Raw genomic sequence first — 27,895 nt, 5'->3', positions numbered from 1 at the left:
GCAAATGGCTCTTTTGGATAATAAGTTCCCTTCTCTATGTAAATAGGATAGACATGCAGGTACAGTTCAGTGTGTCACAGATAATGACAATTGTGTCTAGATCTCCTGGAAAAGCAATAAATTCCAAAATACATAAATATTCCTTGTACCATATAGCAAGACAGTATCTGAAACCAATTTGTATCCAGGGCCAAAACCTTTGCAAAGAAAAGTAGCAGGGGCAAGATAACCCTTCATACTGAAGAATCCAGAGTTACCCCAGTGCAACATTAACATAACTGTGTTAATAGTATTCAAACCTGCTGTGAAAGGAGGTAAGGAAAAACAAGCCTATAATTAAGTCTGCAAACTTTAGGTAATTACTGTACCTGGTCTATCCACCATAACTTTGAATAACTGCAAGTTCATGCAAAAAAAAATTGCTATCTTATATGAAAAGAGCAGTCTGTTAGAAGCATTGTTATGGAATATGCAAGAAGTCATCTCTTTTGCAAGTGCTGGTTACTTGGTGAGTCTCTTGGCTACATCACTGTAGGCTATTTCAATTTCTTTGTCTCCAGGACAGGTGTTGGTGAACTCATCCCTGCTGTAAGCATTTGTCAGGTACCTCCAGATCCCTGTCATTTCCTTGGGGATCTCAAAGTTGCGGTATTTTTTGGCCACCACCTGGAACAAAAGAGTAAGAGTGATTTACATCCTTCAACTGGAAGCACTTTTCCATGTCACTCTCTCCTTAAGCTGTCCTTCCAGCACCTACACTCCAAGTGGAACTCCTCAAGTCAGGAGAACCTGCCCCTCTGGGATATGCCTGGGCCTGGCAGCTCCCGCCCGCACCAGGGGAACCCTCCTGTACCCAGGCAGAAACTTAATCTGGGGCTCCATCTGCAGTACAAAACTGACAAAGATCATTGGAGACAGTGCAAAGAAATCAAACCACCACTGTATGGGCACATCTGCACTCCTCTGGTTACCCCAGGCCACCTCTTTCTAGACTGTAGAATTTTTTTTCAGTCCAATCCTTGTATTTCACACTGTCATTTGCTCTGTTGCCAACAGGGGCATTTTCTCCCCAGCTGTGGGAAGACATCCAGCTGGAGCACTAACTGTTCCCATGATGTTCACTTTTCTTCTTCTACCTCGTTCTAGAAGCATTGCAACTTCTTCCTGTGACCACACTGGTCAGTGCAGTGAAATGGGTTTTGGCTTGTGCCATGTTCTCATCTGCCACCCAACCTGTCTACTGGTTGACACTGAATTCAACTGCTCTGTCCCTAAAACCCTTGTGAACTACCCAGTTTAAGAGGGACAGGGATTTACTAGAGAGTCTCCAATGGAGGCCACGAGGGTCTGGAACATGTCTGATGAGGAAAGGCTGAGAGACCTGGGGTTCTTCAGTCTAGAGAAGACTGAGAGGGGATCTTACTATTGAATTATCTGAAGGGTGAGTGGCAAGAAGCAGGGGCCAGTCTATTTTCAGTGCTGCCCCGTGATGGGACATGGGGCAAGGGACACAAACTGGAGCACAGGAAGTTCCACCTCAACAGGAGGAGAAACTTCTTTACTGTGAGGGTAACAGAGCCCTGGAACAGGCTGCCCAGGGAGGCTGGGGAGTCTCCCTCTCTGGAGACTTTCAAGGCCCATCTGGACACATTTCTGTGTGATCTGCCCCAGATGGTCCTGCTCTGGCAGGGGGTTGGACTCTGATCTTCAGAAGCCCCTTCTAACCCCCACCAATTCTATGAAATCTTATGTAATCTCATGTCCTGTTAATACTGTAGTTAAACTTACAGGGGAGCTTACAAATGGTTGAAATTAGCTGGACTCTGGAATGTCACCAACCATCAGCATTGTGTCCTTCATTGTGTCCTCACACACAAGCCCCTCACCTTGACAATGTGCAGCTTGGGGAGCAGGTTGCAGTCTGCTAATGTCATCTCATTGCCATCCAAAAACTTGCGGGTAGAGACCATCACATCCTCCATGCTGTTCTCATCTATCTCATCAGGGAGAGGAGAGTTCAGATACTCATCCAGCTTCTGGAGGGTTTTCAAGAGGCCACGTTCTAAGGCTACAGAGGAAGGAACAGTTTTAAAAACAAAAACCACCAAAAAAAATAATCCCAAACAACAACGAACTGCAGCACAGAAATTTCAGAGTGATTTAACATTTACAACATTGGTACCAGCACCAGATCTAAAAGCAACGCCCACATCACTGCACTACCCACAACAGGCCACAAGGATTTTTAACCCTTGCACTACTTTCTGTGGCAAAACTGCTGCTGGATCTGCCTTTGTGGTCTTTAGTACCACTGAAACTGAACAGGAACCCCTTGAAATACCACACAGGTGCAGGTTATTTAAAAGCTGGTTTATACAGGAGTTTGCACTAATTTAAAATACTCTAAGACCATCCACAAGTGTTTATTTTTGGTTTTAAAAGTGGCTTATGTCAGTTTCTTAAGATTAGCTTAAACTAATTAGAATCAAGCTATGGGAGGGTTTATGTTCATTTAAACATAATCTGTTTAATGTCACACGCTCAGCCCAGAGCCAGGATGGAACACGTGGACTGCCCAGGAGGTGCTTGGAGCAGCAGAGGGCAGCACACCCCACAAAATCACTCCTGTTTCCTCAGCTGTTTACAAATATTTTGCACCTCTCCATTTGAAATGCAGCAGCAAGGCATTCTGCTTCCCCGGGCAACTTTTTCCCTCCAAGTACAATGAAGACAAAATATTTGTACTGAGCTATTTAAAGGTTTAATCGTGGAGTCTTTATGTCTTCTTGAACTCTCATCTTCCATCTACCACACTCACACAGGAAGGTCTTAATCCTTTAAAGGCAGTGACAGAAGCCAGGCTGCACTCAGAATTCTGAATGGGAGCCCCCCAGTCTTAAAAAAAAAAAAGGTCAAATATCAAGTGTACAAAAAGGCCTCACAGCAAATGCACAGAAACTCGAGCACGGACAGAAACTCTGCATGGAATTTGGTTCTGGGTGTTCAAGTAATTTCAAGTAATTTGAAGTGTTTTTTGAGTGGCTGCTGCCCAGAGAAGTTCCAATGCCAGGGATGTTTCCAAGCCATGCATGCCCTACTAAAACTCTCATTAAACACTAACTGAAGCTCTCTTTGCAAGTGCTGGAATCCTTCTCTCTGACCATTAACTTTAAACCCCAGGTTTATCTCATGAGATGCCCCCTTCAGCAGCAGCACCCAGCAAAATCCAGCAGGGAGACACTTCAGAGTGAAGCTGCTCTGGAGAACTTACACGTACACAACTGTCACCCCCAGGTCACCCACCTTCATTAGCTTCTGGTCTAGAATTTTTGATGAATGCAGAAAATTTGGCAAATATATCCATTCCAGCAGTGTTTGATTCTGGATGCTTTGGTGAAAGTTTTAGGTACCTAAAAAGTAGAAAGGAGCAGATCTACAGCACATTTAGCAGAACAATTGGCTTAATCCTGGCTCAAACCAGGACACTCAGCACATATTAACTAGCACAAAATACCCCTTTTTAGGAAAAAAAATCTACATCAGGCATTTACCAATTTATCCATTTTCAGATGAATGGGGAGGACCTGCTACTTAAGTGCAGTATCACAAACTACCACTAAGTTAAGAGTTTTAAATCAAACACTTTAAATCACTTTACAGAGGAACAGCAAAGCACAGTTACCAATTTATCCATTTTCAGATGAATGGGGAAGACTTGCTACTTAAGTGCAGCATCACAAACTACTACTATCACTAAGTTAAGAGTTCTAAATCAAACACTTTTAATCACTTTACAGAGGAGCAGCAAAGCACAGCTCTGCTGTTTGCATCAGGCATTTGCTTCAAGCACAGGGTGTCTGAAACAGCCCAGAACCAGAACAGCAAGGTCCCAAAGTGCTGCCAAGGGAGCAGATCACAGCTCTCTGAACAAAAATATAGTTATAGGGATATACAGAAAAAATATATATATCCCTATATATAAAATATATATTCTATATATTTAAAATTTATATCTATCTATTTTGCTCTTTATTCTATATATATTCTATATATTTTACATAGAGAATATATGGATCAAACAGGTAACAAATTAAATATTCTGCTCCATTCTGTGTTCACTGGAGATCTACTTTTTTCATTTCAATTAATAACAGTTGTCCCAGAATATCATGGTCTATATATATTCTATATATTTTACATAGAGAGAGAATATATGGATCAAACAGGTAATGAATTAAATATTCTGCTCCATTCTGTGGTCACTGGAGATTTACTTTTTTCATTTCAATTAGTAACAGTTGTCCCAGAATATCATGAATTCCAAATCCTTTTAACAAAAAAGTGAAGTCTTGCCACACCAAGACAACATAACAGTTCAGTCTGCTAAAGGCAGGGTCTGCATTATGCCATTTCTTGCCAGCTGAGGGAGAAGAAAGCCAACAGTTTAGAGAAAGCTTGTAATATTTCTCATGCTCGTGTGGTGTAACCTAATTATTTCTAAAGGTATTCTGTATTTTCCTCCATAATTTCCAAATACTAAATTATCAATCTCCAGAGCTCATCATTAGATCTACTACGAAGGGTTTTTTTTAAAACTTATTTCCCATTTGCATGGTTCTGTTCAATCAACTCTCCACCTGCTTACAGAAAGCTGGAAGGAATAGCAAAAATAATTTAACATTAAATACAAAGGTCACTGATATTCCTGGTGAGAAGCAGAAAACAACAAACTCTTGAAGATTTTTAACACCTTACTTCTAGAAGGATGACTGCAAATAGGAATCTCTAGGTCTCCTTTAAAGAGATTCCAACAAGAGTTTATTAGAGTCAGACTCCATTTACATGATTTGGAGACATCACCAGAATGGCCTGTCCCAGTCCTCAAAATGTGAAGTCCTTCAGCTTGAAAACTGCAGAAAGGATGACAGGATTCTAGAAACATCAATTTTAAAATAGCTTTTTAAAGCTACTTTATTCTTCTTTAATGAAAATATTTTTGAATACATCCATGATGGAGCTGGAGGAAGGAAAAGTGTGACAAGCAAGAACTCCAAGCTGTTTTCAGTGCCTAATCTTCAGTTTATTGATGCTGAAAAACACCTTAATTAGTGCAGAAAACCCCTCTGAGAACACCCCATCTCATCTAAGGTGATACATTATAATTTTAACACTTACTTGGGTGGAGCCAAAACATCTTCCAGGAACTCTTCAATCTTATTCACATCGGTTCTCACTTCACCATTGTAAGTTATGAAGGGGGGGTGAGTGCCTGGAGCCAAATTTTGAAGGTCTGCTGGTTTTCTAGAGTGAAATACAAACCAACACCAAAGTAAGCATGGGACACCCATGGCCCTGGCTGTCATTGCTACAAGCACAAAAGCACTGCCTGAGGTTTTCAGGTCCTTGCAGTTTTAAAAATCACCACCAGTTTTCTCTTTAAAAGTGAGTTTACAGGTTGATTAGCATTTTGAATATACACTTGGTAACAATTAATTTCAAATACTTCAAAACCACTGCTTCCTCCAACCTCTGGCTGTGTTTTTTCTCCAGTTGATACAAGGCTGACTGGTGGGAGGGACAGATATACCACACAAACACACTCCCTTTCCCAGCTCTGCAGAGCAGAGTTTATATATAGTGTAATCTGTGATCAGTGATAATCCTCCCCTCCACACAGAGATGCTCTGGAAATAAGCAAGTCTGAGATAGAGCAGCATGTGTAAACCATTTATTATGTGCACACAGAGTCTGGCTCTAAACAAGTTGACAGATGCTTCAACACCATGTTTATAAACAATGCTTGAAGCTTCCTCCAGTGGAAAAACTATTTACAAATAAGAGGAACACAATTGGGCAAAGGGAGAACCCCCAACATGAGTATGACTCCACACAGGAGAAACAGAATCAAGCTAAAATACTCAGACATTTCTAAGTGTTGGGTCACTTTTGGCAATACCTCTTGCTATGCACTCCAGCTCCTTCCAGACTGATCCTTCCCAAGCTAACCCAGACTGTTCTGGAAGGAGTTGGCTTCTCATTCCTCCAGCTGTGCCTCGATGCTGCTGTGACCAGGCAGAATGCTGCAGGCATTTCATTAGAAGCCTGGATGTCAGCTGCACACACCCCCACCTACCCATTCACCCCCAAATGCCTGACTCACACTCCTTCATGGAAGGCTCTCCCACCTGCCTTGCCAGCAGGTTCAGATGCAAAGCTGAAGTCAGTAACGAGATGTGGATTCATTACAAGCTACAAAATCCAAAACATCATCCAAAAAGCTGCAGCCAATTTTTCCCCAGTCAATCACCACGGGGTGAGTTGGTCCCACACTTGTGCAACTGCCTCAGCACCAGCAGAAATGAAACGACAGCCCTGGCTGGCACCTCAGCAGCAGCACTTCAACCCTCCCTCTGATGAAGCTCTTGACTTCAGTCCAGGATGACTGCTCAGAAGGACAGTCTGACTGACCTGTTGAAGAACCTCTCCACACTTTGTAGGACAGTCTGCAATTCCTGCCTCCTCAGACCACCCCTGGGGTACCACCCCACAGCACCCACCACCCAGAGGAGCCAGGACCTACCACAACATTTCTGTCATGCTGACCAGAGGACACACTCAGGATGACCACCACCTTTTGCTAGAGTTGTGCTGGATGAGGAACAACAAACAATACCTGATCCAGCAGAAAGTCTGCCAAGATAAAGCTGCCCCTCTGGTACTGTTTGTACAGACCCAAACCAGACCCTAACCCTTGAACTGGGTTTGTGCTTTGTACGACATGGCCACATTGCTGACCCAGTACCAGTAATCCAGGGACTAACTGGATTTACTGGATACCAGACCTATGTTTCAAGAAAGCCGCCTGACTGTACTGGACAGGGAAACCAGGTTAATAATATACACAAAGATGGTCAGTCAGGGCATGAGAAAGCAGGGTTTGCAGGGATAGCACTTGGACTCTGAACGAAGCAGAGTCTCCAGGTTTGTCCTGTTGCTTTCCATTTCTTACAGAATGCAGAACCCCTGCCAGCATTTCCAGCCCTGCCCAAAGCTGAACCTTTCAAGGCAGGGCAGGCAGCAACATTCCGTGGTGTCCAGGAGTACTTGTGACAGGTATGAGCTCTTGGCAGTCTGTGTAAAACTGCATGAGAACTGATTTCCATACTTAAGAAGATCACCCCCCCTGCTTTCAGCCAGCTGACAGAGCTTGTTAACACAAGAATTTAACCATTTTCAATTTCTAAGCTTCCAAGAAGTTATTTCTCACTAACAGCTGCCATCACCTTCTTACTTTTAGGATTTAGAGTCTGTCATCAGTTAATTCTTTAAGTAGTTTAACACTTCATTTAAATACAGCTTTGTAACCCACAACAATTACAGGAAGCCATTGTGGCTCACTTCCAGTTTCACATGTTGGCTAGATAAAATTCCTCAAAAGGAATGTTATTTTAAAAACAAACACAGGCAAGACCACCGGATCTGCAGCAACACTATCAAAGGCAAGATTTTTATTTCACAAACAGACTAGTCTAATGAACTAACCAAAAAGAGTTTTCCAAAGAATCAGAGTGCATCTCAAGGATCCCAGAGCAGTTTAATAACCCCCTTTGCCACTCCAGTCAGACCACCTGTATCTTTCAAGAAAAAGAAAGTAGAGATTAACATCCCACAGCCAAAGCCCAAACATAATACAGGGTTTGACTTCCAGTTTGCTACTCTTGCCAGTAGATCATAAACAAACCCTGGTTTACCACAAACAAGCCACAGCCTTTGGAGCACCTCGGGTACACGTGAGTATCCTTAAAAGGTTGAGAGTGCAGCTTCCCTTGTTAGTCAAGCAAGGAGGCAATTAAAAATATTATAGTGATGTTTAATTCTGAGACAAAGCTGGACAGCTTTTTTTAATTATTTTTTTTAAATAAAAATAAAGACCTTCTGTAACCATTCCAACTAGTTCCATGATAGCTAGTACCTGCCCTGTAGATCACTGAGGTATTTGAAGGTAGGAACACACACTTTAGTATGTGGCCATCACCAGCTAATTCAGCAGGCAGGCTCTTTAACACCACAGTTAAGGTATAAACATTTCACAGCTTTTCCACAAACCAGAAGAGTAATTAACATGCAAATAATTTCCTGAAGCTCTGACAAAAGCCAGCCCCCAAATGGAACATACTCTACAGTGATTTATTAATTACACAAGTAGTTGTAATGAGGGTCTGAAGAGTAACAAGAGGGGGGAAAAAAGGACCTGCCTCCAGTTCCTAAGCAGTATTTTTACACTGCTGAAGTTGCATTCAACTCTGGGCAGTCTTTAATATTTACTAATCTCTTTATTTAATCTTTGTCTGTCAACATAATTGTAAAACCACACAATCAAGATGTTTAAAATAGGATTTCAGAACTCAACAAACACAAGCTGGACGTGAATGTTGTTACAAGCCCAACAAATGGTTTACGTCCTGCGACTCTGCTCGCCAGAACAAGTCACATCTCTGAGCACTCCAGTGCTGCTTCTGAAAAGGGAAAGAATAAAGCCTCTGTCTGACTAACCAGAAGAAACACATGGTTTCTTTGAAAGGGTGGCACGTCCCACTTCGTTTGCCTATCTGCATATTTTTGTGTCTTAAGAGTAGAGCTGAGAACAGCAAAATGTTCTTTGTTAGCACAGCGTGATGTCCGACGCAACCACCGAAGGGAAAAATACACACCAGAGTCCACCAAGTCAGATTCAGTTTTTCCTGTGTCCCAAGTTACTTACTTGTGAACTTTTGTACCCAACCATGACCTTTTAAGCCTCACAAACAGGACAGAGCTTGCCTTACTGTTGTGCAGAAATTATGCTGTGAGGCACAAGAGTGGCTTCCAAGTTAACTCTTCCTTTTTTGGCTGGCAAAATGAATGAAACCATTACTGAATTCAATATATTATTGAATAATGTACTTACAAAAGCAGGTTTTTGGTGACACTAGAAGCATTAAGACAAAGTGTAGCACCTATTATCATTCAGTAATGCTACTAGGGGGAAAAACCAGCATCTGGTACCAAACATTTCCACTCAAGCAGCTGGCTGAACTTGACATTCTGCAAGCTGCAACTACCTATTAGACAATTTAGAATGTTAAATTTGTATTTATGAAGTTTTACTTCAAGTCTGAAAGGAATTAAGTTTGCATCAACATTTATTCAAACCTCAATTAGCTTCAATGGTGCCTCTTCTCCTTTACCAGAACATACATTCTGTGCACAAGAAAAAAGCAGAGTTAATTTGAACTATTCCTGTGCAGTTTTTTTTAAATGTTGCCCTTATTCAAAAAAACAATGAAAGAAAGCTTTCCTTGTCTAAGGAAGGACAATTTTAAACATCTGCAAGCAATTTATATTCTAAAAGTTAGTTTTACATCCCATTCCCCCATCCAGTTAACTCAGAGTTGCCAAAGGGACACAAAGCAAATTCACCAGGAGCCTTTGGCATTTTAATGATATCATACATTCTGTGCACAAGAAAAAAGCAGAGTTAATTTGAACTATTCCTGTGCAGTTTTTTTTAAATGTTGCCCTTATTCTATATTTTCCTCTTCCCAACATAAAAAAAAACAATGAAAGAAAGCTTTCCTTGTCTAAGGAAGGACAATTTTAAACATCTGCAAGCAATTTATATTCTAAAAGTTAGTTTTACATCCCATTCCCCCATCCAGTTAACTCAGAGTTGCCAAAGGGACACAAAGCAAATTCACCAGGAGCCTTTGGCATTTTAATGATATTTCTCAGACTGGTTCAGCAGTAAAAATGCTTCAGAGTATAAAATGTGTCTTTTAACCTTCTTCTCACCAATCCCCACCCAATAACTGTAACCATCATTAAAAGTAAAGGAAGTCCAGAACTACAACCAGTACCCAAGCACAAGGTCTGCTCCTGGGGTTTCCACAAGCCACAGGCAGTGCTAAATGGCAGGCACGATCTATTGGGTTGCTCTGTGCTGGCAGCAACAATTATACTTGCAGTAAAATCCCACACTGGCCAAAGAGCATCTTTGAGCTGCTAAAATGCACACCCAGTTGACAAAAGCTGCTTTCTCCCCCTCTGACTGGTCTGCCTCAGCCTCACTACACATGGAAATATTTAACACCAGTTGCCAGCACTGGAGCAGCAACTTCAGTGATTTTTGAAAAAGTAAAACAAGTCACCTCCTTCAAAAAACTGACAAGAGGTTAAGCCTAGCAGGGTGATTTCTTTCTTACACATTTTACATTTGATTCATTGGAGAACACTGTATATTTCTATTGGCTTTATTTCTGAAAATAAGGTCTGTAAGCACTGGCAGCCTCTCCTCCCTCCAGAGAGCTCAAGCCTAACATCACATTAGCCCTGAGAAAACATGACTTCACTCCAAAAACAAATAGGAGGCCTCTGCTGAATTTAGCTTTACCACTTCTAATAAAAGTACACCCAGCCTTAGGAAATTAAGACTTGTGGATTCACATCTCACCCTTCATAGCCACCAAGGTATTCATTAGCTGCAGTTCAGGTGACACAAAGCATCATGGCATAACTGGCTAACACTGTACAGAGACAGAGTATTTTACATTTTGTTCCTACCCATTTCACTTCTATTTCACTTGTATTTACCTCATGGGTATTTTCACTGTTTTTATTCTTATTGCATAATAAGCAGTTTTATCTTAAAACCTTCAAAAAGAGGAGGAGGCTGCACGTGACTTGTGACAGTTACCCAGTGATCATGGATGATTTGATCAAAGACTGGTTGATTAAAAATACCCACCCAGCAGTGAGAGATCCCAGTATGAAGTTACTAAGATTCAGCTATAAAAGACTTCAAATCAAGAACTAGTTTTACAGAAGAGCATAATTTAACAAATTCAAGAGAATTTATCTGGCCAATTCTTTTGGTTACAGATACTTATTATAACCATCAGTGAATGCACCATTTACATCAAGTTTTTCTCTAAGTATTTATGGAGACAGATTTTTATTTTAATTTTAGAAAATAAACCATGCAAGATGTAGAAGCCCCAGACAAATCTCAGTTACACCAAGTGTACAGTGCCCTTGCTTGATTGATAAACCAAGTATTTCTTACCTCTTCAGGTCAACTGTTGTGACACTAAACACCACTCCCTTCAGCCAAAGAATCATGAACAGCCTCTGAGAAAAAGGACAGTTTCCTATGCTTTCACCATCACTGCCAGCCTGCAGAAGAGAACAGAACATTCATCAGAAGACAAGACTGTGCCATCTTACAGTCAGTCAAACCTAGTATCATCTCACAGGAACATTCCTTTGCTCTCGAAGTCCAGTTGACACACCTAGACCAGAGATCCTGAAGGTATCTCCAAATGATGCACACAGATGAGTATCCTCAGAATATTTAAATACACTTAAACCACCCAAGGACTTCTGCATCTTTTTTTTTAATACTTGCACCTTCCAACTATTTATTTCCTTCAGACATAATGAGGATTTTATTACAGTGAAATTCACACACTTATGAAGCCAACCAACCAATTTACTTACCATGTCCTCTAACAGCTGCTCACAAAATGTATCAAAACAAGATTTCAGACAACAAAACAAGTTATCTTTCACACTGAAGATGAGCTCTTAACAGTCTCAGAAGGACAGTTAATCATATTTGTCTGAGCAGCCACACCTTTGGAGAGCAATTTTCCAATGTCAGGATTGTTCTTTAGTACTCTTTTTCCTCCTTCTACAGGGCATAGCTAATTAATTGCAGTCATCTTCCAGCTTATTGCTTATCTATCACTGTGTGGTGCTCCAGCAAGGCAACTGCAACCAGGAACTATAACTCTTTACTATACTGCAGGTGTTGAATGGAAAGACATAACTAAGTAAATAGAGACTTCACTGACAATAAAGTAACATTCCAAAGCCACTTTTTATAGGCAATTTATCAATGAGTCTTTGTCCTACCACAACAAAGGTCCATTCCATAGCAACAGGAAGCCACCCCAGGGCACCCAGGGATGCCATGCATCCCATGAGTGCTCTGACAATGAAGTATGGGTTGCTGAGTTGGGAAATGTGAGCTTTTAGTGGGCTGGAATTAGACACATGAAACCTTGAAACTTGTTATAAAAGTTGAATCCACTGAAAATCAAATCAGTTCAGTAGTTACAACAGCAAGGTATGTCAGATATCTTGACAAGTCCTTTACATTCAATGAGTTTCAATTGATTATTATTCTTAGAGTACTTCCAAGAATTCTTGAATCAGCACAATTTTCAAAGCTTGGCTAATTTTTTCATCATTACTATTACATGTTCCCCAGACCATTTTAAAACATATTGTAGGATATGCTGCCTGTACCCCCCAGAGAAAGGACAAAACCCAATTATGGTCACTAAGCACAGACATTCAGCAGCTGAGCTGCACAAGAGGAAGGGTTGAACACGAGGCCTGAGTCTTGACTGGTGGAGATCCAGGGTTTTAAAAAAAGAGAGGGCTGAGAGGGGCTGGGAAAGAGGGAAGAAAAGAAAAGCCAACAAAAAGTATCATCACAAGGTAACAACTTCAGGGCTAGAACTAGCTAGAGAAAGGTTTAGACAGTCAGGCACAGAACTGCTTTTTCTTCAGTTCTCTGCCCGTTCCCACCAGGCACTGAGTGGGGGCCCTGGTGGGGAGAATGAAGAAAGACTCTGCAAGTTAAGAGGAGTAACAGCAGGATTTCTGAACAGCAGGGTTTTCAAAGATCAGGAAAACAGAGATTTTCAGTGAAACTGTTTTAAATTCAGAAAGTTACTTTATTTTTTTTTAAACTCATGGTGCCTTCACAAACAAGGCTGAGACTCCTTGAACAGCTGTCAATATGGGCACGAGGATTCCTAAACTGATTTATGTTGCCTCAAACTTGCCTCATTTCTACAAGTACCTCTGCTGTCAGAGCTAACTGCCCCTCTGAATACTTCACTGTGGAGAATATCTAGAGCTATTTCTCTTCAAACCTTTATTAAATGTCATCAATGAAGATTTGAAAGATAAAAGAAGTTGTCTTTCTGCCACAAATTACAAATTGCCTCCCTTATCTCTGGAAAGTACAGTAAAACTTGGAGCAGATGGATGATACTAGATTGTCTTATATGGCAGCTGACTTGCCCATGTTCAGGAGACTAACTTCTAAAAGCATCTACAAAAAGCACAGAACAGTTTGGCTACTCAGGGTGTTCTGCTCAATCCACAGTTTTCTAAGTGTGTGTAACTGCTCCAAGGATTCCAGCACCTCCATGGATTGGTGTGTTCCCCCCTCACAAGAGGCTTGTCTGAAGCCAGACTTCACCCCACAATTCATTTCCAATACCTGTATGCTTTTATAGCTGTTAATGTTTAACCACCATGCCATCCTCCAGATAGCAGTGTACTTTTCAGACTATTTCACCACAGTTACATTGCTGTGTATACACTGGAACAGACATTTCCTGCAGGTTAATGATGCTAATGTAGATTTATACCCATCTACCTTTATATTTTCTGCATGACAGATCTTATCTACCTTTGAAAAAACGATACTGAGAATTTCAACACTTGATCCCATCTAAGGAAAACACACTTTTTGTACTGCCCAGGCTAATTCACACTTTGAAGCAGAAACAATTCTTTGATTTGGAACTGATCTCAGTCTTCCCAGTCTCATGGCAACTACAATAATGTTACTTAAACCAAAGCAGGAGTTATGCTGCAGCACAGGCCTGCATCCTCCTCCAAACAAGCTTTACAGGAGCCAGGACCCAGTCAGGATTAGTTCTCCTCCATCTTCATCTTTTATTTAGCACTTCTGACCTCAAAACCAGAGACCAGAGCTGGTGCAGTATAACATACATTGCCAGAGATCTCGTCTACTGTGGACTAAGGAACCTTTTGAACAGAAAACAATAAAGCCATGTAACTAAAGGAAGAATCACTAGGATGCAAATGCCAAGCACCTACAGCCCCTCAGCACCAGCTGAAGCCCAGAGGATTAGCAAGAGCAACAAATGGAACTGAGGCATTTCCTGGTAAGTTAAGTAATTCTCTGGTAAATTCCCCTAATTTCAAACCAATATTTGAAAATGCATGAACAGTGTCCTAACAGACAAGAGGTAAACATCTAGAAGACAACTAGTTTTTATGAGTCACATCTTGTTAATTTCTGATCTGCAAAATGAGACTTTAAAAAGCTCAATGCAGAGGGCTGATTAAGAGCAGGAGTTAGTTATAACATCAAACAAGTCTTTGGCTGCCCAGGTTTTGCTGCCCTGTCAATGGTGACAGTGAAATGCAGTGACCCTCCATCAGCAAAAATAAAGTTCCAAGGGCACAGGAAGAAAAATTAATGTTAATGAAAGAAATGGTAAACATATTTTTATCACCCAGACTTTGGAATTTATCAGCAGTAACAGCAATACAGTTCAAAAGGAAGCTATAAGATTAGATTAAAATTTCTTATCATATAATTCCACCATGGAGCTTTATTATTTCTAGTGAAAGATTTTAAAATTGCAACTGAAATAAACCAAACTCAAATTCAGAAGGCAGTTGTGTTTACTGTACAATAAATGAAACCTTAGCATGTCTGGAACTTGAAGCAAAGCTCCTTTTTTTAAGTCACAGAACTGAACAAAAAAGTTGCTCAAAATGTAAGGCACAGCACAGAACTCTGGTCTTCATCAAGGTCCATTTTCCTAAGTCAAAACCAACACCAAAATCAAAGTAGCCAATGAGGACCAAAAAAGGTCACCTACACTGTAATGCCAACTTGTACCAAAACTTTTCTTCTCTCCCAACACAAGGGTAACATTCAAAATACACAATCAACAGATACATCTGCTTTTGGTCAAGCAGGACAGGCTTGTTGGATTATCTGAATCAGAAAAAAAATATTATAGCCTGAATAAAACCTAATGTCTTTTCAGAGCACAGACTTTCATGGCTACATTCAAACGTGTGTCCCACTTCTGCTCCAAAAAGTCCCAAGTTATTCTGAGCACATGCTGGAAAAGGAATGCAGCTGGAATGCCAAGAAACTTTTGGCTTCAGTGCTCTTGAGCCAAGGAATTCTGCTCTGTAACTGTCTGCCTGAGAGGCCCATTTTCTATCTTCTTCTATTTGATGCAGTGAGAGCCACAGCACAGACCTGTCATCAAGAGCAACACCATGACTGGGCTGCCACACACAACCCTCCTTCAATCACAGGATTTGTTTTTCATAGGAGGCAAGTTTGGTAGATGTTTCTGCAAGAATCAGTTCTGACTTTGATTCTCTCCACTGGAATAGGGCTATGCTGGCAGTATAACTATAGAATCATAGAATGGTGAAGGTTGGAAGGGACCTTAAAGATCATCAGGTCCCAACCTCCCTGCCATGAGCAGGGACACCTCTCACCAGCCCAGGCTGCGCAAGCCTCATCCAACCTGCCCTTGAACACCTCCAGGGATGGGGCAGCCACAGCTTTCCTGGGCAATCTGTTCCAGCACTTTACTACCCTCCTAGGGAAGAATTTCTTCCTGACGTCTAAACTAAATCTCCTCCCTTTCAGTTTAAAACCATCACCCCTTGTCCTGTCCCTGCTCTCTCTGGTGAAAAGTCCCTCCCCAGGTTTCCTGGAGCCCCTTCAAGCACTGGAAGGTGCTCTAAGGTCTCCCTGGAGCCTTTGCAAGAGTATTCTCAAATTCTACACGACTAGTCATGTAGGGGGTTAATCACAGGACAATTGCTGCTTAAGCCCAGTATTAGAAGCCAGAAATCTGTCATTGCCTTGTCTTTGAATTCAGGCCATAATATTCCAGGATATCTTCAGTGTCTAATCCTCATCAGCATCAGAATAAAGAAAACATTGAATGGTGATTTCTCTATACTAACATCAGCCTAGCTTCTTTGTTAATTTACTTGGATTATACTCATTCTATACCAAGAAGCTTTGAGTTCTTATTTCAAATTCTTTCTAAAACCAGTCTAAGAATCATTATTACTGTATAATGCCAGAGTTCATTAGGGCCAGTTTTCAGTTAGCTCTACCAAACCAAGCTAACATTACCCACTGAAGGACACATATCCCAGGACACCATTGATGCTTCACTTAAATGGATTAGGACCAGACAGAAAAAAAGTGCACCACTACACACAGCAAGGAAACATGGTATTTTTCACTTGTCAGTGAGTATTTTCCTGAAGGATTATACTGATTTGAGAACTCGATCTGAAGAGCCTGGCTTTAATTTACCACCAGGGAAAGCACCCTGCTAAACAGTGTTTAACTTAACCATGACCCATGGGCAACTCCTGCTATGCTGGAGATGCCATCAAGCATCTGAAAAGCTCACAGCTGCTGTTGGGGATTTATCACAGCAAGAAAAAACTAATGATAACCAGTTGCCCTGAACAAAGTTGTGATACTCTCCCCAAACTGACATGGAACTAAAAAACTTCTAAAAAGGAGGCAAGTTGTTAATTGTAAGACACAGTGAAAGCACCAGGCTTAAATACACCACACACCTGCAGTGTTCTATGAAAAGCAATCAGGGCTGCTTTTTTAAAAAGCTTAAATAAGAAAATAAGATCAAAAAAAGAATGAAAGAGTTAACAGGGCAGTAAAACATCCAAATGCTCACTGAGAAGACATCATACCCATGGTAAAACTACTGCCCAGTAGCTCAGCCCATGCAAGAGTGCCAGCTACTTGGGGAAAAAAAAAATAATTAAAAAAAACAACACCAAAAGCAACCCAAAAAGCACCACAAATCTGCTTATCCCACTGTCTGGAAGATTAAGCTTAGCTGATCCAGCCAATGCAGAAGCTACCTCCTCCCTTTCTCTTCCCCTGAAGCAGTGATTTCATTCAAATGAGATTGTTTTTCCCAAAAACACCAGAGAAGGTCAGTAACCATACATCTATTTAAGCAGCCAAACAAGATAATAGGAAAAAAAAAAATCCATTTTAATTTTGAAATGTTCATCTTTACAGCTGCATAAAAATGAGCTTGACTCCTAAGACAAGAACCTGCATGGAGTTACTTTACTAAGGTAGTGTTGAATTCTACTGACAGGCTAACAATAATAGACAAGGAAAAACACTTGAGAGGACACAAAAGCCTTATTATATAGCATCCATCTGAAAGACTCAACAGAATTCTAGAAATCTTTGGTCCTGAGGGCCTGCAGAATTGTTTCAAACAGCCATCAGTTAACAGGAGCACACTACAAGTTTCCCAAACTGATCAAATGACTGCAGAAATAATAATAATAAAGTCAAAGTGCATGTGATGAGAAAGGCAGCACAGTGCAGTCTCTGCCTGCATAAATAAGAGGGCAGAGTGCTAGAAAACCAGATCCTAATTTATCCAAAACTATCAAGGGAATTTTTCCCAGACTTGATACACCAGAAATGGGGAAAAAGAAGTTTGTCTGGAGAAAGAAAAATTCATTTTAGAGAAGTATCTCACAGAACACTCTTCATCAAAGATTGCTACTTGGTTATACCACCACCAAAGTCCCTACTCTGCTGAGTAAGAAATCTGCAATCCACAGTGTGCAAGGTTAACACTCAAGCAAATTAACAGATTATAGGGGGGGAATCAGAGAGTATTTTCAAATTATGAACTCAGCAATCTTGAAACATCTCAGCTATAACTAAAAAAAAATCTGCTGGTAAAACTACATGAGAGAAGCAGGGTGATGCATACCCATTACCTCAAATCAGCAGATAATCATTCTGGCATGTTTCATGAACAGTAAACTTATTCAAAAAAATAAGTAAATTAGTAATAACCCTCTGTGGATTTACTGTTTTGAGAGGAAATGGTGTCAGGTAAACAAACTCTGATTCAAGTGAAAAACATGCAGCAGTTCAAACCCCCTGAGATGAAAGAACACAGCAAGGAGTGGTTTAATGTTCCACACATGGATACTGAAAATGGTCTGGCAATCTGTAGATTCTTGCAGTGTCTACTCATCTCTATCTTGCCCAGCTGGCTTAACAGAATTCCATGCTGTTCATTGGGCAGGGTTTTCAGATAAGATGTAAAGAATTAGGTCCATGAAAGGACTATAACAGTATCTGATGTAAACCAAATCAAATGTCTCTTCCACATTGTGCCACTATAATGGATTATTTTGTGTTTCTGTTCAGGGAGTAGATGGATGAGCTTCAGGGATGTGATCCATAAGCACTGCCCCTGCAAGCCAAAGCATGTCTTAAAGAGTCCCAATGTCTCAAATATTCATGAATACTCATTCAAAAGAAGAAAACAGGTGACAAGGTAGCAAGCTGCAGAAACTAGGACTGACAAAATGTTGTCTGCAATACACAGTGTTCAATTCATTCTCACCTTTTCAGATTTGTTATTTGGGAAGGGAGTTGTTCTGTGTGAGGAACAGGTCAGGGAGCAAGCCAGAGTCAAGCCCTGAACTCTGATGCTAACTAAATCTGGTTCAACCAGATTTAATCCAAGGGATGACAAAACAAAATGGACACTTCCACTTGTCAGTTCACCTTTTATCTTGCTTCTGGAGGCAGTTGGAGAGCTAGTGCCCCACCTTACACGTGAGAGCTTTTATTCCTGTGTTATATCCTTTTCTCAGGAGATTAACAACTGTTGCACACTTAAAGATCCATGTCTATCTCTTAAAAAGAGACAGGAGCAAAGGCAAGTCTCAAGACATCTTCAGGCTGCTGCTACCTTAAGTGACAAGGCACAGGTCCTATGCAATCAGCTCACAAAGCTGGCTGATGTATTTTGAAAGCTGTTATTACTCACTTTCTGCTAGCCTAAAATGAAAAGCCACTAGAGATTCCATATAAGAACAAAATAAGCTTGCAGTAACCATTAAGAACTCTTATTCACACTATTGCATGTCCCTGACAAGCAAGCTAACTCCTGCCATTCTTTCACAATGCTAAGAAGATTCTCTAAATAAAATACCCAAAATCATTCTTGCCACTTTAAAGGTTGGCAGTTTGGCACCCTATATAGCTATCACTTCAACTTCATCTTTGTTCCCCAGGTGTGTTGTCAGTAGATGACCCCAAGTATCACAGTGCCACCACCACTGCTGCATCGTGGCTTTCCCACCTGATCTTGTTCTCCAAAGCCATTACTAACCAGCCTCCACCATAACCTTCCCCAATAGCTTTCACGTGGTTTTGAACTCACAAGGTAACTTTTCATCATTAAAGATGAGACAAGAGAAGCAAATCCCTTATTACGTGCCACCTAAAAATATGAAAATATCTTTCAGGAAAAGACTGCACATTAATTTCCAAACTGAAGCCCCATGACCTCAGAAAGCATCAAACGAAGCACACAGCACCTGTATCACAGTCTTACCCTGACATGAACTACACTGATTAGTGTAACCCCATTATTTGACCTTTATGTGGGAATTTTAAAAGCTTAGTTTGACTTAAACCTTAAACTCTCAAATCACACCTACCACACCCTCCTAATTTTAGTTCTATAGAACAATTTAGATGATCATTGCTAGTCTTTTAAGAAAAAAACAGAAAACAACAAGCATCAGACCAGTGCTTCACACCTGGAACTAATTAGCCTGTATTTCCATATACTGATTGACATCAGCCACACCCAGGCCACATCATCTTTGCACAACTGGGAGTCAATCCATCTTCCTTATCAGCTGAAATGCCTGTAAACTCCAAAAGCTTAAAAAAAAAAAAAAAAAAGAGCTGAACTCCCTGCCTTTACTTGAGATCTGGCTATTAAACCATGGAAAGGAATGTTTGTCAGCCCACTAAAGTAGCCCCTTAAGTAATTCCTTTTCTGATAAGCCACCACTGTGTTTGACATTTGCCTGTAACAGCAACTGACCATTTTAGGATAATACTATTTTTAGCTCTATGATGCTATTCCTAACAAAATAATTAGACTTGTGTTGCACACTTTCCTCCAACTCAGGTTCATTGTGACCTAATTCTCACTATAAAGCTTCAGGAAAAAGCTAAGATGTATTAACTTCACAATTCAGTAGAAATTAATTAACCACTTCTGGTTCTTTGGAGAAAAAAAAATGATCCCATGTTCATCCTCCAGGAGAATTAGACCAAGACTCAGAATCTGCATTGAATACTAACCACCATTTTCTTCAGTGAAGAAATGAGCCGTGAATAAAAAAAAATTGAGATTACTGTAGATAGCTTGACACAGCAAAATTAAAGTTCTGCCTTAATGGCAGAAGCCTGGCAGCTCATTTCTGTCCCTCTTACTCCAGCAGCCACACCTTCAACACAGCGATTCAGTCGTGACAAGCCCTGCTAAGACAAACTAGGCCAAACTGACTAAAATTTGCTGTGTAACAGCTTGGACACGTTCTTGCAATATTCTAGTAGGAAACTGTAAGTAGGTAATTAAATATACACCACTAAAGGTTTCCTTTATAGTGCTTGGAACTTGCCTTTGGGTACCCAGCATGTCAGCTTGGAATAGGCATCGTGTACAACGATTCTCTCCCCACACACTTATTAAATTTGTGAGCACAGCACAGTGTGTGCCTTGGCCTCAGCCCAAGAGACCTACTTCCAGAAGCTCCTCATTGAATAATGAGGCATCCATAAAAATCATAGGGAAAAACTGAAAACCTTGTCACTGGGGCTCAGAAGACCAAGTAAAATTAAGTTTCTCCAATAAACCTTTGAACACCCATCGCTTCTGTGGACAGAAAAACAAAGAAGCCTGTTTATGGCATTTAATCATCTAATTTACTGAGCTGAGATGAGCACTGGGTTGGACAGATTAGGAAGGATGAAGAGCTGCTCCAAGCTCCCCTCTCTCCACCAACACCCAGGTCATTCAGGTTGCCAGGCTGCCTCAGGCTGGACCCTGTTGGGAGCAGAAAAACCAACATCAAACACTCAGACGAGTTTCATGCCCAAATGTTCACCAAAAGCAGTCACCTGGGAGCTTCAAAATACAGGTAAAAACAACTGTCTCCACATGTAAACAGAAATGTCCACAGAAGAATGTGCCAGTGAACAAAGAAACTGCTCAAATTCTCAAAACTCACTGAAATGGAGCTGCAGTTTTGAACCTGCACCCCCTGCAAACAGCATATTCAAAAGCTCTGGCAAAGGAAACCACAAACTTTGACTAAACTGGTGCTGGAATTATTATTTTACAGCAGCTAGAGCACAAAGGTGTTGAGGAAGAGCAACTCTCCGCGGCTCCTGGTTCCAACACAAGCAATGCACAACTCAGTCACTAAAAGGCACCTCCATGACCGTGTTTTGCATCCCTGGGGAGATGGTATCCACGTTCTTCAGCTGCAGAGTAGAACTTCCTCCTTTGGGACATTCTGCCTTATCTCATTAAGGTCCAGTACAGCATGTCTCACTAGGGCGGCTAATACTTCACTTTGAAAGACTGCAGAAATACACTCACACTTACTTTGATTTTATTTTTAGACAAAACCACGTAAAAAACGATTTCCTTTCTTTAAGAGAAGCAACTCCCTAAAGTACAGAGCCCCAAACTCTAGCCAAAATAGTAATGCTTTCACAGAGCCAAAAAACTCTGAAGCAGATCCAGTAGCACTGACTGATCTCATTAGCTCTTCTCATGAAAATATACAGATATGACTTCACTCCTGGATTACACTCCTATATTTAGTTTATACCTAATATGGACATTCAGTGTTCAGAACTAAGTCATTTCCTTTCCTCGTGTACAGTTCCTTGCCCTTTGTCTAGCCAACAATACAAGGAATAAGTTTGAACCCTCAGACAACTTGCACACAAAGACATTTGTAATTAAGAGCAGTTGAGCTTATGTTTTTCACTTCAGCATAAACAAACAGCATTCAGAGTCCTAAATACCAGATGGTGCCACAAATGCATGTTTGACCTAAATTAAAAAAAAAAAAAACCCAAATCATTAGCTCTTCTCATGAAAATATACAGATATGACTTCACTCCTGGATTACACTCCTATATTTAGTTTATACCTAATATGGACATTCAGTGTTCAGAACTAAGTCATTTCCTTTCCTCGTGTACAGTTCCTTGCCCTTTGTCTAGCCAACAATACAAGGAATAAGTTTGAACCCTCAGACAACTTGCACACAAAGACATTTGTAATTAAGAGCAGTTGAGCTTATGTTTTTCACTTCAGCATAAACAAACAGCATTCAGAGTCCTAAATACCAGATGGTGCCACAAATGCATGTTTGACCTAAATTAAAAAAAAAAACAAACCCAAACAAGTCAAGTTTAAAGAATAACTTATCTTTTCTAGGAAAAAATATTCTAAATAAAGGTTTTTAAGCTCCTGAAGTCAAAGCTTTATTTAAACTCATATCTATTTTAAGAGTGAAAATATATCATTCTGAAGTGAAGAATATGCAAGGGGAAAAAAGCTTGATTAGGACAGTAAGTTGCTATGGGTTATTTACAAAGAACTTTGAAGATAAAAATGAAATCAGATGGACAGCAAGTACAGATGTAAATTGTTTTTCAATAGACAGTCAACTTGGAACCAACCACCATGTCAATCCAAGTTTATTTTCTCAGGTAAACTAAGTGTCTACACTGGCAGACAAAACCACCTTGCTTTCTCCCACACTCTCCAGTTTTATAGAAGTGCACTGCTCAGTTGATTACAAGTTGCAGGGCAAGAGCACATCTACCAAAAAAAAGACAATGAATCCAATTACTGCCAAGTACAGTTATCTAGTCTTAAAAGTAGATCTTGTGGATTTCTAAGTGGTGTGTCCAGTCCAGCCAGAACTTGGAATCTATGTAGGCACATCACAATAAATGTCTCATTTGATAATCTGAACATGCTTACACTGGTGAGATAATAGTAACAGCTCAGGGCTTTTTTTGTCTCTTTTAACGAATGTACACTTTAAAAAAACTCACAACTTCAGAGTACAAAAGTCATTTTCCAAAGTACACAGATTATTATTTAGCTAGAAGCTCAATGAATTCCCAACTAGACTCTCCCAAACACAGATTTTTGTAAGGGACAAGAAAGCCTTCAAAAATCCACAAGTTCATCTACAGAAGCAACTACTTCTCTGCTCACCCTATTCACACTAAAAGACAGACATGAATACTCTTGCCATAAAGAACTCTCTCTTTCCTCACTGTTTCCTTCCACAGGACTAGATCAGGATAACCAGTGAGAAACTAGACAGTGACACTGAGTCACTTGAGGCTGCCAGGGTAATGATTATAACTTCTTAGGATGTTAATACTGTCACAGTGCTGCCCACTGAAAGATTACCAGACCCTCCCACCCACTTCCTAAAACTGAGTTTACGTAAACACCCCTCATATCTACACACCATTTCTCAACCATCAATCATCTTTATGTACAGACAAGACATCTCTCCTAAGAGGATTCTTGTTCTCTTCAAACATTTTCACAGGAACTCTGGTGTTAAGTTTGCTGTTCCCTGCTCCTGTGAACTCCTTGCTGCACATACAATCACAGACTGAAAGACAAAAGGATCAGAACAAGACCCAGATCCTTGATATACCCCTGATTTTCCATACATTCCAGGCCCTCAAGTTTGTCTCAACTCCCACTCTGAAACACAAGCTTCTCTTTCCAGCCTGAGACAGTTCCCATCTGGGAAAACTGAGGTCAGATCTGTCCTTTGTACCAGTATCTATGCTCAAAGAATACATTTATGGCACCCAGCACTGGTGTGCACCATGGAGCAGATGACTCAGAAGCACCAGTGCAGAGCACCATGACACCCCAGCCAGCAGACTAAGGCAGCTGTGAAGGGCAAGGAGCTGAAGTTCAGGAATTTGGCCAGTTCTCAGACCACTTCGTGGGGAAAGGAGGAAAAGTGCATGAATGTTAGACTTATTTCCCTGCAAAGTAAAATCTAACCCAGCTGCCTGGATGTGAATCATTGGAAAGGGCATGTCAGACGCCAGTGAATAAAACCACTACTGCTGAAGTGTATTCAGAAGCACCTTCTGACTGAAGAAAAGCTAACTCATCTGTGTAATCCCTTTGAAAATGATTGCTAGATGTTTTTCAGCTTCCTTTCCAATGTTTTGCAAAAAATGTAGCATGTACACTTGAGACCACCTGGGTATTTTTAAGGAATATTCTAACAAGTGCACCAGTTTCTGTATTAGCAGTTGGATTACAATCAAAAAGCCAAGGAAGTTTCTGGTTATGAGAACTCTCCCAAGCAGAATTTAAAGGAATCTAATTTGCTGGTCAAAGAAGGAAAAGCCCTGCTGTCTAACAGCAAAGCACAGGATATATCAAGATGGTTACACCTCAGTTTAAAAAGGGATGCAGTATTTCCTCACAAGAAATAAACCACCCATATTTTTCTATCTATACCAAACATATTCCTCAAAGGTGGACTGAGAAAGCTCCCCAGTGCTGAGGTTATTGCATCAAAACCTCCAAAGGATGATCTGGTACATAAGGAGGAGACTTATCTAATAAGATTATTGAGTGACAAGCTTGCCCCTGACAAGACTATCTCTGAGAAGCAACACTACATGTCTCTAGTCTTGTATTTCTTTACACCCACGTTCCTTTTAATCTTACATTATATTCTTGTTGCCCAAAAAGGAAAAAAAGAAATAAAACAACAATGACAACCAAGATCATGGGATGGTTTGTTAAAAATGAAGATACAGCAGCTGCACTGCCTCGGAATGACACATCAGAGCTTACGTAAGGGTACATACAGGCAATGAGCAACTGCACAACAGGCAGACCTGAACCTGTGCAACCCAGACAAACCACACTCCTGCTCCTCTCCCCCAGCCCTGAGCCACAACCCAGGCTGCTGCTGGACACGAAGCTGCACACACCCCTTTCCTGCTGCAACATCTCACTGAACAAAACGGACCCAGATCCCGGCAGACAAACAGTTCACCTGCCAAATTTCTGTTTAATTCAGATACACAAAAATGTAGACAGGCTTCTGCTACAATCACTGGAAATGTTTCCGAGTAGGGTATGTATTAGATTCTACCTACAGTACAATTCACAGGTAAACAGACAGTAGACACTATCTGATTTTCAAAACAGGTGCCCAGTTTCACAATGGCATCTTATTTGAAAGCTGCTCAGAAATTCAAAGTCTGATTAATTTGCAAGTATACAGACATTACACAGTTGAAGGAGAGAGCACCTTCCTCATGGTTACCTACATCTCCTATAACCTGTCTCATGCCAGCAGATACACTACTATGAATTTCTTGTTTGTTAACACCAAACTTGTTGATGATCTGTGTCTTCACCTTGCTATTACAAGAAGAATGCAATCACCAACTGCCTTCTAGAACACCAAGGGCTGTGCTTTGGACAGCTTCCATCCTCATCTTCTTTGCACACTGCCTTAAAGAAACTGCACATGTAGTTTTGTAAGCTCTGGCCTGTGGTTTTCACAGATGAGTGGTTCTTTTTTACTTAGCTCACCACACTTTTTATTTACAATAAATATCCCCACACGATCAACTACATTGCAGCTATTACAAGTGACCTACACAAGTTGTATTCAGATCACAACACTCGTTTCTGTGTGCACATTCATTACAATGCACTTCACTACTCTAAAATGCCACTAGGGCATATCAAAATATTCTGTTAGACAATGGAAGTGGGCCTCCCTCATCAATAAAACATGTGAACATATGAGGAAACTAAATGAAATCAGATACGTCACTAGTTTCTCCTAATCAGCTCTCAGAGGAAAGACTTGAAAAATATTTACACTTAGTTTAAGAGACTGCAGGCAGTCCATCAGTATTGTAGTGAAAGAGCTGCTGAAGCTGCTCATTATATGAGACCAAGAAACAGATTATTCACCTCAGTTTCAGCACTGTAAAACGTTTGCTTGCCCAAGTATCCCAACACTGCCCATACACTACCACAGACTGTGAAAACACACGTTACAGCAGCCTGACACATTGTCTTTTAGCATCAATCACAGCAATTTGCTGGTGACAAACAGCCCTATATAGTCATTCATAACTGAAACCCAACCACGGGCACACTCCACCCCATGCCCTGCCCACCCTATTCTGTTACTGATCACAATTTAATAAGATTCAAACCCAACACTTTGGGCACGAAGCCAAACAGCTTCTCCTGCTTCACAGGTTTGTTTCTCAAGCTTTAATCCATACCTTTGTTTCATCTTAGTCTGGCTGCTACAATCCTTTGTATGCAGGTCATACAGTTGCCGCCCTTCAGCCGCAGGCGTTTGGCAGAGGTTTCTTTTTTGGCCAAGAACTCTCCCCACTACCTCTATCTTCAGAGCTTCACTGACTAACAGTGCACACGTAGAACCAAGAGTCCCCGTACACTGCCTGAAATGCTCATCTGCTTTGTAAAATCTTGTTCTAATAGCCACACACAGTAACTTCAGACTTTCTCTAGGTTGCACCCACAACCAAGTGAAAACTCCAGCAGAGAAAAGCAGACACTGAACTTCCCACTTACAGGGGGGAAAAAAACAACTGCTAAATCAAAACCTAATGCTCTTCTAGACAGACACCATTTGTTTTATCAAATAACCATAAATACGTTTGCTTCCATTTTATGAAGTCACCATTTTAAGGAGGCAGGGAGCAAACAAGGCTTCTGTTAGCTTTACAAGAACACTGTTCTGAAAATACTTCACAGTGTGGGACAGGCAGACAACACCCAAATGAACAACTATTTTGGTCTGTCTGCTGGGCTGGGGGCTGTTCTTCCTCTGCAGGATTTTCCAGGGAAATAACTTGTACCTGAAGATCATGAAGGCAGACAAGAATAACTCCTTCTTTAACCTGAACTCTATCCTGAAGGCAAACTGCACAGCTGGCAGGAGTCATTCATAACACAGGGAAAAGGCTTCCTTGAGGGAGACAGTACTCACTGATAATTCTGAATACAGCCTGCTTAGATCTATGCCAATAAAGTTTACATTGAGAGGGACAGAAATTTTCCCTGCTCTCCCCCTCTCCTATATTATAACATCTTTATAGGTCTAATACTGATTTAGTCAGAATCAATGCATCTTCCTCTCAACTAATTTTACACCTTCCATGCTTCTCCTCCTTTAAACTGACCCAAAAAGCTTATCTTGTTTCCCCTTGACCCCAAATCCTTCTGCCATCAATCACTGCTTCTTTTAAATAAGAAAAACAAGCCAATGAACTTTAGGACAGACCAAGACAAGTTGGCATGTTATATTAAAGTACTGCTATAAATAATTCAAAGTAATGTGTAGCTTAATTACTGTACTAGTAAGTTCTAACCTCTACACTAAGAGCCTAAATATTCTGACTAAAATCAGGTCTGGAATTCTCCACTGCAACACTCTCCTTGGGTCCTGTTACTGCCTCTTGAGACTACTAACAAGTCCAAAATGGGGAAAATTCCCTATTTTAAAGTGTAATCGAATAAATAAAATCTATACTTGATTGACTTATTTGCAAAGCTCTACCCAGTCTGCTGGAAGCTGTCCTGTTTGTCATCCCAGCTCCTACATTAAGTCATTCCCATGACCTCAGATGAAGGTTTTCCATCATTTTCTCACTGCAGCAGAAAGAAATTTCAGCTGAAAATTAAAATTAAAACTCCTAACTTGCACAGACGCAGAAGTACTCCAAGTGAGTTTCAGTGTAGAAAAAAAAAGTAGATACATTAGCACCATTTGCTCCTAACTCCTGCTGTGAAGTGAAAGGGAGATGCTCATTCCCAGAGCCTCGGAGGATGACAAATATTGCATCATACTGCAACGTGTGAAGGTAAGAAACGTGGAGACACCGCAAGGAACCCCGACCAGATAAGGGCAGCACAACACACCCTCGTTCACGAATTTACACGCTGCGTTTCCCACCGCAGAGCTCGACTTTTCAGGGCAGCGCGAGGAGCAACTTGTGTTCTCCCAGCTCCGC

At 40.8% G+C, this 27,895-nt stretch overlaps 1 protein-coding gene across 1 annotated transcript; it reads right to left on the bottom strand.

Annotated features, from left to right (window-relative positions):
• Positions 1 to 338: 338 nt before the first annotated feature.
• CLIC4 (chloride intracellular channel 4) lies at positions 339 to 11,232 on the bottom strand. The gene is made up of 5 exons (XM_010000596.1): positions 11,102 to 11,232; positions 5,176 to 5,301; positions 3,304 to 3,410; positions 1,887 to 2,068; positions 339 to 666 (listed from the first exon to the last, which is right to left on the bottom strand). Exons 1-5 carry the CDS (start codon positions 11,230 to 11,232, stop codon positions 502 to 504), a joined length of 711 nt encoding a protein of 236 aa, XP_009998898.1. The 3' UTR covers positions 339 to 501.
• Positions 11,233 to 27,895: the final 16,663 nt, after the last annotated feature.

The sequence above is a fragment of the Chaetura pelagica genome, unplaced genomic scaffold, assembly GCF_000747805.2.
Source record: "Chaetura pelagica isolate M959 unplaced genomic scaffold, ChaPel_1.0 scaffold676, whole genome shotgun sequence".
NCBI classification, from domain to species: Eukaryota; Metazoa; Chordata; class Aves; order Apodiformes; family Apodidae; genus Chaetura; species Chaetura pelagica.
Note: the sequence above shows the minus strand (reverse complement) of the source record. Positions and strands in the feature narration are given on the sequence as shown.

Coding starts and splice junctions, on each gene's coding strand:
- CLIC4 (XM_010000596.1), bottom strand. CDS start 11,232: ATGTTCTGTTCTCTTCTGCAGGCTGGCAGTGATGGTGAAAGCATAGGA. Junction 3,411..5,175: donor GATGTTTTGGCTCCACCCAA/GTAAGTGTTAAA, acceptor TCTACTTTTTAG/GTACCTAAAACTTTCACCAA. Junction 2,069..3,303: donor TAGACCAGAAGCTAATGAAG/GTGGGTGACCTG, acceptor CTTCCTCTGTAG/CCTTAGAACGTGGCCTCTTG.